The sequence below is a fragment of the Sipha flava genome, unplaced genomic scaffold, assembly GCF_003268045.1.
Source record: "Sipha flava isolate LNK unplaced genomic scaffold, YSA_version1 73_pilon_pilon, whole genome shotgun sequence".
Classification (NCBI taxonomy): Eukaryota; Metazoa; Arthropoda; class Insecta; order Hemiptera; family Aphididae; genus Sipha; species Sipha flava.
In genome coordinates this window covers 3,851,217-3,864,222 of record NW_020273613.1, presented here as the reverse complement: position 1 = coordinate 3,864,222, position 13,006 = coordinate 3,851,217, and the positions used below count along the sequence as shown (strand labels likewise).

General features: G+C 31.5%; 1 protein-coding gene across 2 annotated transcripts in view; it reads right to left on the bottom strand.

Moving 5' to 3' along the window:
* The window catches only part of LOC112692320 (3-hydroxyisobutyrate dehydrogenase, mitochondrial), a 42,488-nt gene that overhangs the window by 12,947 nt on the left and 16,535 nt on the right, over positions 1 to 13,006 (bottom strand). For both annotated transcript variants that reach the window (XM_025566950.1, XM_025566949.1), the window contains exon 3: positions 3,769 to 3,941. In XM_025566950.1, coding sequence (XP_025422735.1) covers positions 3,769 to 3,941 — 173 coding nt within the window. The remainder of the gene's footprint in view (positions 1 to 3,768; positions 3,942 to 13,006) is intronic.

Genomic DNA, 13,006 nt, shown 5'->3' with positions numbered 1-13,006 from the left:
GCACAACCATCTAAACAACCTAATCCATTGGTTCAATTCATGAAAAATCAAAATAAATGACTCCAAATCAGCTCATATCACATTCACCCTCCACCCGGAAATCTACCCACCCATTTCGTTTAACAACGAAAATATACCCCAAACTAATGAAGTCAAATACCTAGGTCTTGTGCTTGACAAAGGCTTACCTGGAGCTTGCACCTAAAAACTAAATGCAAACAACTGAACAGCCGCCTACATGTCCTTAGACTACTTGGACTACTTAGACTACTTATACGTACCTTGGTACGTATCCAACGTCAGTCTTCACAACGAGCTAAAAATAGCTACTACCGAACAAACAGCTGCTACATTCTACAATCGTTTCCACTCCAAAATGGCCAATCATTCAAATAACCTCATCGCTCAACTTCACACCAATCAGCAACCAGGTAACCTGGAAAGACGCCTTAAACGTAAATGGCCTAGAGACCTAAACCACAAACTCAGGCGTTTCTAATGTGAAGCGTCTACAAGCCACTCATCACCTTTTTTTAATGTAAAAAAAAAAAAATACTTATTGTGCACTTATAGTACAGATTGTAAAGAATTAATTTAATAAAGATTTTTTAATAATAAATAAATAAATAATACTTTAAAAAAAAAAAATCGAGTTTTAATGATTAAAAGTTGGCTGCGCCACTGATTGAAATCCTAGTTACTACTAGCTACGCCCATGGAGTTTGATACGGTATTATGAAAAAACACTGTGCGTCAAATCGAAATATCGCTGAAACAGAAGCGGGAAAATGTCCCTTAAAGACGATATATCGTTCCGTTACACTAACTTATATCTAGTCGTAACCGTAGCTTAAATTTTCGATTCAAAGGGACAAAGCTAATGTCCATAATATACCCGTGGGTGTTTTATTTCTACGCATATAATAGCATCCTCGGCCAACCGTTTGATAATATATACGCATTATTGTTAACAACGGTCGAGATCCGCTGCAGTATAATATGGTGCTCAATCAAGCCCAAGGAAAAACAATTCATTGTTATGTTAATCAAATGAAAAGAAATTAAAAAAATATTTTATAAAAAATAAAGTTGGTATATCACTATGTTTATTATTTGTCATAAAATCCGTTTTTTCTACCATTGCGTACCTTAACGTTTCGATTTTACGAAATTATCGAGCAATATACGTTTCTTTGAGTTTAACTTCTGCGGATATCATTGGAGGTGTCACCGTTTCCGTCATATTATCCCTCGATTATTATCACCACGTCCATTTTCCGTCAAATATTATGTTCCGTTTTCCTCCAAATTATATGAAAATGTTACTATAATATTTTTGAGAGAGCCTTTTTTTATGGGTATTGCGGGGCTGGAACCGATTATTAAGACCACGAATACAGACGAAAGCTGCCGTGAGATCGCATTATCAACCGCGACAACATCTACGAAAATTTCGATTATTTTTTTATCGAATTTCTTTGTTACCATTATTCAACTGTTCAGTGAGTTTTTTTTTCATAATATCGGAAAAAATTGGAGCGATCACAAGTAACCAAGAGAGTAGTATGACAAATAGACATTAAGAAGACATTAATATAATATGATTGGTATATATACGTATAGGATAATATATACATGTCTATTTTTTTTTTGTAACATAAGTTTCCCATTATTTGAATGTATTTAATTTGGTCTATTTCGCCAGATGTATATTTTGTCCATAAGTTTATGCGATGTTCAATTGATTCTATTGACTCCTTACGGCGATAATTATTTATATTTTTGTTGATTGATGTTATTTTTAATTCTGTTTCGCTTTGTATTTTAAGAATTACGCTTATTACCTAGTATATGTGGGGATGTGGAGTGTAAAATTGTTGGTTAAAATGTCTATGAAATGCTTCTACACCGTTCTTAGTTCGAGGTTCGTCTTTTGTATGTCCTGTCCATAACGTAGGATTAAATTTTGAATCGGGAATTATATATGTTTCAAGAATGAAGTCGGAAAATGAAAAATCTGACGTTTGGCGATCTGATATTAATTGTGTAAAGGCAACTTTTACTTCTTCTGGAGGTAAATACGGCAAACCAAAAAAACTTTTAAGCCAATTGCCAATATTGGAATTTTTGTTATTATACTCAAGTAATAATTGTTTGTTACTTTGAATGTGCCGAAACCCACTTTGAGCTAAATGAAAAGTACAAGCCACGATTTTACAATCGGGATAAAGATTTAGTAAAGCATTGTGTGCGGATATCTCAAAATCTACATGTAACTTAGTTTTAGTATTTTTGTAACTTAGTATTTAGTTCTTGGTTAAGCGTATGAACACAAAGATCCTGAATTGTTATCCACATTGTATTATATGATGAAATTGACTTACTCTTAAAAAACAAAAAAATAATGGCACATAAAAATGATTTTGATAAATATGGATCGTGTATAACTGGTTAAACAATTTTGGACAATAATCAAATGTGCCATCTCCAAAAACGTGTTGAGCATTGCATAAAACACTTTTTCGGAAAAGTTCAAATTACTACATTTTCGTCTTTACTTAAATTAATAAACTGTTCACCTATAAATAACAAATTTTCTTGCATTTCCCTAATCTGATTAATTGCTTAATTTATATTTTTTGGAAGTGTTGGAAACTGTTTTTTTCTGGCGGCGAACATAGAATTTCTTAGTAAATGAATATCACTATGTTTAAGATTATTATCTTAGTTTAAATGAAGTATTTATCTTATTATCTTACTCGGTTGAATGTGTAGCTCTGTTTCAGCTTTACGTTTCACAACACTGCGAATCATCTCTTTTTCAATTTAATTTGCCGAATACTCATTATGTTAACTATGATCATTTATAACATGAAATACTTTGGTGTATAATTTATTTACAACATACAAACCATTGCATTTTTTATTGGTATAACGAAAATAAAAATCACCGCTTCTTAAAACACGATATTTAGTGAGTTATTCCTCGTCGCGATTTAAAAACTTCACTAATTTCTAAATCCATGTTCAGTAAATATAGGTTAGTCATAATAATTCTATATATGCACACTATAAGTTCTCGAGGCGTACTGTGTTAGGTCTATATTATATCGTTTGTATAACACTATGATAGTCGTTAACCACGATAAGGTTGATAACATACACCGGGTTTTATATTGCGCGACTAGCCGATACAGGCGTGACAAAAATATAATTATTTTCGTGTGCGCAAACCAGTTATACATTTAATATAACCGTGTGTGCAAACGAGTTCCAATTTTTCAGGTAAAAATTATGAATTGTGCGCAAACAAGTTGCCACCGTGCAATTGTTGGTTTAATTAATTGTTCTAATCGTTAAACGTGAAGACTACAGTCGTTTCAGATAAAACGGCCCACACCAACCTTTAATCACATACTTATTGCTATTAAATAGTACTCTTATAGTTTTTATTCTTATTATTTTGTTATTATAAGAATTTCGGACTGATCTTAGCCTCTTTAGACAAAAAACATGCCTACTCAATATATATTTATATATGTATTGAGGTAATGGTTCAAATTATATTTTCGGTTTGTAGTAACATGATTGAGGGCGTCATAAAGGAGTGAACACGGTAATGTTCAGTTTTCAATTAGGTAGGGACGGCACAGTTTGTATGTGTCACCAGAGTACCTCTACTATTTTTTTCCAGAATCATGCAATGGTTAGAGAACACCGTGCGAACGAGTGCGTTATTATACATTCACTGTTATTCTTCATGCTTACTCGAGCAGAGCCGTGTACGCCGAAAGCACGTGTTCGCTCTCCGGCAACATGGTGACCACCGCGTCTGAGGACGCTGCCACTTCCTGTAACGTGTCCGCCGTCTTGGCTCCGTCCAGGCCTCGCAACAAGTCCATCCGATCTGCCGACACGTCGTTGCCCACCACTCCGTAGCCCTGCGACGACAAACGAACGATAATATCATTACTACGAATTCAATAATTATAACACAATAGGTATCTGCACATTTCACTTGCGTTCATTTACGTTATGTATATTAACGAAAATAAAACCCTAGACTTTAGGGCGGCGAAGTACCGGGTAACCGAGTTAGTGTTATGATTTTATACTTGAACTAGAAACTCTTGTGGTCGAGCATTACAATTGCAAAAAGTTAACAATTATTAGCACATGGCCGTTATGACATCAAAAGTGATATAATTATTCAACGAGAACTACTCGTGAAAACGCTGAAGAAGAGTAGGTACCTACTTACTTTTTTGGGGACCGAGGTGTAATAGTTATGAAAAATTGTTTTTATAATATCAATCGAGGAAGACGGATTTCTTATAATAGTTCAACGCACCTCCACGACAGTTTTAATTTTACAAAACAAATGATGACTAATTTTTATTTCTAGATAATATTATTATTTCGACTGTTGGCATATTAATCACTACGATTTCATCATTGTTGATAGCTTGTCGAGTTGAAGTAACATTAGTAACACACGATCTCTAACGTGTACTAATTTTGGTTAACGGAAACATTGATCTACAAAACGAGTACCTACCCGTTGTTGTTGCAAAAAAGTATTCGACCGTGTATTGTTAAAATAAATAGTACGATATTCACTTTGGACGGTGGGTGATTTTTTTTTTAAATTTAAGTTAACCGTTGTAAACAATAAATTTATAGATCACGTAATGCGTGTAATGTATATTTATTCACAATTTATACTGTCTTATAGATGAGATCGGGAAAATGATAGCCTGATAGCAAAATTAGATAATTTTAGAGAGGTAGGTAATTATACTTGTAATCAGCAAGGTACATACAATTAGTTTAAGTCTTTGTTGAAAACAATTCTTTATGATAAATAGGCACGATTTAGATTAGAAAATAGAACTATCTGGCGGTTCAAAATTGGAGTTGATGAACATTTTACTGTGGTGACGTAAACAACGCACCGCGAATCGTCCAAGTTGTTTACAATATTGTCAGTGGATAAGGGGAAATCCCATGTTCTAGAATATACGATGATTATCTCGTTATGGTAATTTCGAGAATGTTCTAGACAATCGACGCCGATATACATATACCGGCTGGTCAGACGCTCATTCAATCAGTCCGTGAGTACAATCCGTGACGCACCGTGAATTACACTCCGCGATATATTCGGCAATTCCTCCGCAATTGTAACGTGTATCGATATTTGTATATACATATTTATATAATATAGTGTCTATTTTAATTAAATTAAATTGTGAGTGATTTTTATTACTTAAATCCCACATTACTATCGGTTTCCTACATCCTATACATCATATACGTACGTACGGGGGATGTCAGTTATACAATTTAAATTTTTTACTTACTGCAGCGATCTATATCTATATTTGTGACTTATTTTTGTTGTATGGAAATTATACAGCACCTGGAATTTTTTCACCCTGTCAAATTAAAGATTTTCTTGATCTTAAAATTGGTTTCCTATGCTATTACAACTATGAACTAATAAATAAGGTCTATTAACTAATGTGCTACTTATTTATTTTTTATAAATATTTTATCAACTATACATCTACCTTCTATACATATCTTATTACAATTATTACAAAATAAACAATTATTTATCAGTTTGGTTAAACAATTAATTTATTAAAATATTACAAATAATAAAATTCAATAAATTTAAAATTTAAATTCACCTTCTACCTAAAATTACCTACTGTTACTGTTTCAGTCATGTATATAGATACTATATATTCGTGGTTTTACTATTATAAGCCAAGAGGTCAAGAACGTCGCTGGGGAAGCCGGTGCCCACCCTGCCTCCCACGTAGACACGCCAATGCCCGATTTTGTGGGTAGTCAACATTTTCGGGTAGTGGATACCCATTACCCAAAATTTTCGGGTACCCGATGGTTTTTGATATACGTAAACGGTTTAGCTAAGTCTTAAATGCTAAGAGATAATCAGTATTAAATTATACATTACACAATTATTCGAATAAAAAATATTAAAATATTTCCTCTTTTAAATTAACAAAATAACGTTTTAAAAATAAAATCTTTAGTATTTTATGTGAGTGTTATTAGTAATATTATATTTCAATAATTAGTTCATTCAAGTATAATGTCGAATTAAATGTTAAAAGCTATTATAAAACCTATATTTAAATCTTGCAGATAATGGATATAGTGGCCTTATTCGTTACCTTTTATGTGTATAGCTGCGCAGATCATAATAAGTAATTTCAATCAGTGGCCTACATACGAGGGGAGGTAGCGTTTAAACCCACTCCCAGGGCCAAAAAAAAGATAATTGTGATATTATTAATGACGTGTAATATATTCATAGTTTCATTGTTACGCTTTGAACTTAAAATATATAACTATACAAAAATTATAATAATTGAATAATATTGATAGGTGTTTGAAAAGTTTTGTTAACTATGTTGTTTTTATATTCCTATACCTACTAATTTACTGTAATATAAAAGTAAACAGTAAATTGTTGTAAAAAGTTGTATAAAATAATATCTATTTATAGCAGTTATTTATCTGTGCAACGAAAAAAAAGATAACGAAATTTATCATGTTTTAAAAAAAATATGTATTTACATATTTTATACTTGTACTCGAAATTTCGTAAATCGGGTAATACCCGTAAAACCCGGGTATCCGGGTATCAAGAGCACTAATGCCTATACCGACACTAGTACGCGTAAGACATACATGAACAGCGTTTAGAGTGTTATCTCTTTAACTAGGGACGTAACAAGAGATACAAAAATAATTGTTATTATCTGAAAAAGTCAAGCATTTGACTCGTGCATCGTTAATTCATTATAGTCGCAGTGGTGCGGTATCATAAGCACTGCTGACTACATGATTTATTGACATTGTAAACAATGCGCGCTCGCAATGACTAGTCGATTAGAGCTGCATTTGCCTGCGAACGCGTATACGGTCCCTGACTTTTGTATTGTAATAATATTATAATCACACAATTCCGGTGCGGTATCCATGATATAATAGCCCGCGGAGACGTCGTTTGGCCCCCGTGACAAATATCATCAAGTGCAAGAGATGTTTACCCGTCATTCGCGTGAGGTCATCCCTATGCGCGTGTATTCAATACGGACTAATTCCAAGTTTACTCGGTCCAATCGTATTATACTTCAAAGTTTGGCGGCCGAAGAAGAAAGGATGCACGTCGCCGTACTGGTACTGATAAATGTGGTTGACGAAACTATAATTTTCGATTGAAACTTATCACAAGTTCACCCGTACAAACGCCTTTATGACATTGCATATAATAATTTTATAATATATCATAATTTTATAATATATTGTATAAAACAAAACACAATAGGTATATAATAAAATACAATATATATATATATATACATATTTTGACTTATAAAATAATCTAATCTAATAAATATGTACTTAAGTGTAAAATGTTTAGCATTTTCTAACATGGTAGATAAATATGATTTTAATGTATTTCAAAAATCATATTATAAATTAATTTTTTTTGTACCCGATCAGAAAAGAAAAACAGTATCCAATAATATTGTTGTCTTGGATATGTGAGTAACCGAATTGGTTCCTGTTTGATAAAGGTATTTGATTAAGTTGAGCCAAATTGGTTTTCATTTGTTCTCAGGTCAAATATTTACAATTAAAATTTTTAATAGTTGGTAGGTTGTACGTGAAATTGTTTATGTGAAGAAGTCTTAACACATAACCATGAAAACGAGGATGATTTTTCACTAGAGCGACATCAATTGACAAATTCATTAAAAAGAAAATTTGAAGAACATATCACAACGACCATCTAAAATTAAACGGGAAACAATTCGGTACCAACTTTCGATATATTACGTACTATTTCATATTTAAGAATAAAATTTGTTTATATTATTATTATTGTTATGACTACTCCTGTTATCGAATTCCCGAAGCAATATTTTAATTTTATAACTTGTATTAAACGTCCTTCCGGTGGTAAGTAAGAACATTGTTCACGATTTATTCAATTGTATAGAGTACAGATGAGATGTAAAAATATACTCAAATTGAAATCGACTATATTGTTCGATTCGAGGGTTTAATACAACTTTTGAAGTGCAAACGTTTTTCTTCGGTCATTGTCAATTTATTCTCGCACAAAAAAAAAAAAAAGCCGTGAAAACCCACGTGAACTGAACATAAATAACCCTTACATGACCGGATATGTCAAAGGGACTGTTTTTCTAGTGCCGGATATAGAAAAGCGGCTAGTAAATATGCTTGTCCTAAGTATCAGTTTTCTTACACCAATAAATATAAGAGTGTTATTAAGTTTATGAAAACTAAAGAAGTCAAGAATATACCTCCGTACTTCCACTTATGTAAGAGCGCTGCATTTTTATTAGCTTCGGGCGTAAAATTGCCTAGATTTGATACTTTAAATGCCATTTAAATTAGTGCTATAGCCAATTCTGTCCAATCGAGCACTTAATTAATACAATGAGGAAAGAATTTGATCAAGATTTTAATACTACATCCTGATTAATATTCGTAATAGATTGGAAAATATATTTTTTCTAATCGAAAATTTTATAAGCTTTTAGTTTGGCCCTACTAACTCTAATAAGGATCAGGTTATATAAATATCCATATGTATATATGCAAATTTATCTATCCCGGTTATTTTTCAAAAAATATTTTGTTCAACGCCCCTGTAAAAGTGTACAAGATCACCCATAATATATGTGTATTCATCGTCCATCGCGCAGTCAGTCCATGGACTTTAGTTGACGTTTTCCCGTCGCAATAATGCATTCACGTGCGTATTGTAATATTATACATTTATTATTATGATACATATATGCATATAGACTTTCACGTGAAATATTAAACGTTTCTCTAGTATGCTCATTCCCCATCAAATTAGAGTTGAACATTTTTCAATGTTATTTATAACATTACATACGATTATAAATTCCACACAGTAACGAGTCGCGTTGAATGTGGAATTTTCGGATAAATTATGGATGAGACTGCATGTTGCGCTCTCAGTGGTTTCACAATATTATATCATCGTCATATTATATTTTCTGCATTTTACTAACAACGATTATTAATAATAAAACGAATGCGTTGTGCATCACAATAATATATTATTCGCGTCTAGATTTCGTCTCGCTTACCATATTTGAATGGGATCACTACCGACACCCCACTAGCCGTGGCTCGATCTAATGCTTGGAGTTCGATTCTCACGAAAATGTCGTGAAATTTCTGTTGGGATTAGAATACTACGAAATAGTTGTGTTGAAATATGGATTAGGCCGAGAAAATTTGCTTAGTGTTACAAAAACAACGTTGTGACGACAATTTTTACGAAAAGGCTTATAGTGCTTGGCGTATTAACCGAATTGCTTGTTTGCAGTCGGGATATATGAGAACGAAAAGATTAATCTGAGTGAATAAAATTAAAAATGTAAATTATGTAGTGGTTTATTTGTACGGAAACGTGACGTGAAACGGTTAACTATATGGGGGTTCACTCTTAACTTGGCCTTTTCATGGGGACACGTTGTTGATTCAAAGCATGTTACAACAACTTTCGGCGTAAGGTCGGAATTTAAATACACATATGTATTTGGTCAGCTATAGGACGTAAGTCAGTGTAGGTAGGTCGAGCCTTGTCAAAAGGCGAAATAGAAACTGCACACGTTCGACAACGACCGCTTTTACGGGTATGATAACCGATAATTCATTTTTGGGTGTTTGATTTGTGACAGATCACACGAAAACGGCTGTTTATTTTATTTTAGTTCAGACCAAAAAAGAAAATGATACGAAGATAACTAATACATTTATATAATATTAAAAGGCTATCGGCGTTGGCTCTAAAATAGACTGGATAAAAGGTAAAATCGACCGCGAACAATGATTTGAAATTTTTTATAGAATTAAATAACATTATCAGGCTAAAACTATCGACTAAATCGAGAGAAAAAAATAACTTTTTTTAAGACACCTCAAATTATTATTCCAAACAGATTTTTTATTGTGCGTTAAAAATGATTGACCTGGCCTAAATTGAAATTGTTTTCGATTCGAAAAAGATTTCGTTTATATACATAATACATATTAGTAAATAGATACAATAATGTTCTGTGCCTATATATATATATATATATACGATGTAAATGATTTAAGCGAGATCATTTTTCGGTACGGAGGAATATTTTAATATTTTCCGTTGTACATATACATTACTAATTATTATTATAAAGTGAAAAACTGAAAAAAAACCGTAGTCGAACAATGTCTGCTATCGTGTTCCAATGAACAATTATTATCAATTATGATTATTAACATGTACATTGTTCATTGGGCTTATGTTTAAACTTATTCGTGTCGTTAGTTACAAAAAAATAATCATTCCAGTCCCCTCCTTATCCATCTACAATTGAATGTGACCCTGAGAAAGGTTAGCAAAAACTGGAAGTAATTAGGATTAGAACATGACGAAACGGCCGACTACACACAGCACAATGTAAGTACATTTACGAATTATGCAAATGTTTATGCTAGTGTAATATTATTCAGTGTATACACACACGTGGTTAGTATTGTCACGTAATCATTATATACTATCAATAGGATTTATTTGATGTCGACAATAAATCAAGAACAACAACACAGTTCGGTTTTCGAGCGTTCTAATCGTAGGTATATACTAATATATACTAATAAATCATCATTAATTAAATGTACTCGTATACTATATATATGTTAATCAATAATATTACATAGTATATTTAATAAACCGATCTTTGACCGAAACCACTTTATTTATTTTGTTGTTCTAATCGATATTGATATGTTTTTAAGTAAATCGTTTTCAAAGGTTATATTTATATATATTAATAATAAATTTGTTTCTAACGTTTTATGTACCTCTATTTGCTGAAGCAAAAATAAAAAATATTTTTAAAAAGTTCCTATTTATATCTTGCGTTTGATTTTTAGTGGTTAATTTTTTTGGTATTTTTCTTTTTCTTTTAGAGCGAGATAATTTTAATAAATTGTTTTGATAAATTCTGAGAGAGTAAAATTATCATTTTAACATTATGTATTAATGGTTAGAAAAATTAATAGTAATAATCTAATAAAATACAAGAAATTGTTCCCATTGTCGTTCAAATATTGATAGAACTATTAGATAAAATTCTTATTTTTCGATTGATTTTCTCCTATTTCAAATTGCTTCAATAAAACAAATAAATCCTTTGTCAAAAAAAATAAATAAAGAAAATATTATATGTTTGTATGAATAATTATATTTTGTAGACTACATTTTACAATTTTCGAATACATATACATATTTATCTAATTAATTTCAATCGTATTCTTTGTGATACTACAAGATACATTCTATTTTTTTTACAAATATATACGTATAGGTAAATTTTATATAAAGATGTTTCCATCACTTTTCAAAAGTATATATATATATATATATAAATATTTTTATTGAAAAATGTATTATCTGCAAAACACAATTAGTAATAATAAAAACATGTACAAAAAAACGATATATTCAATGATAGAATCCTTCAGAATTAACTAAACATAATTTATTATTTTTTTTTTTAGAATAAAAGTATACTAGCCATCAATTGCTTAACCAACGACAATAGCAATATATTAAACACTTGATGTTTTTTTTAAAACCTAAAAGATGCATACACCTCGCACTTAACGATTTTTTACTAGCATTTTAGATGATCTGTTCTTATATCGCAACAGGTTCCACGAGGGTTAGGTTATGTAGTTTGAAGTAGTTTTTGAAGGAGCGTGGTGTTGATTTCCGTTCATGTAATTACATGCTAATTGCATGGTAATAATTTTGAAATCTTTTACGCAGTGAGAGAACTTACGTTAGTCGTGTTGTTATAGGGATGTTATATAATGTGTTCGCATACCCTGGGCCCGCGACTCGGTATCGGTTTGAACAAAAATAGCTGGCCGTACACATAAACAGATATTTTTAAAAAAAATTAGTTCTTGAAGAATTAAGTCCACTGGTAACTTTACTGCGTCCAATGATCATTGGATGGAATCTTTTGTTACAGAATGTCCTACGGATCAAATCTATGTCGATCACTTTCATTAGCGTTGAATAGTACTGATCAAATTTCGAGGCGACAATGACGTCTTAACCACTGCCACGCGTACTTAACCCAGATGCCTACTAACAGACAGTCGTTCGTTGATATTAATATTATACAAATAGCATATCTATAAATCACTGGGTGAGTAACGGATATATATATATATATATTATATTTAGGTTTTTGTTCTCGAAACACAACGCAATGTCTACATAGAATACATTAATATGAAAAATAAAATCTTTCATCGTCCACATTACCATAGCAAATGTATAAATGTATTAAATGACCGGCTCTTTTTTTCCGAATCGTAATTCTAGAATAGTGTTTTTCTCGAAAGTCTATAAGCCTGAAACCCTTTTTCCCGAATCAAAATTCCCGAACGACATTTTTTCCGAAAAAAAAAAAAATTATTTTAATTATACTAAAAATAATTATTTGTAACAAGAACATGTCAAACAAAAATAGATCTTACAGAGATTATGAAATAAAACTGCATTACCGTTGAACGATAATATCATAATATGATAATATTCATAATATTATAATGATGGGAATACAAAACAGAATTACATACATACAACCACACATTGTCGCATATGTTCTGAGATAACTTCAGTTTTACTTAAATACTATAAGTACCACAATGAAAATAGCCCAGTGAATTCAGCAAACAAACATGTCGGAAACGTTTCAAAAAGTATCACATTGCCGAAACTGCAGTTTATCTGTAGTAAAAAGCAAATAGGAAAAGAAATAATTTCTAAATAAGTACTATTTAGAGATTACTAGGACATTTTTATTGGTGGCCATTGATGTTATTGTTACGAGTGATA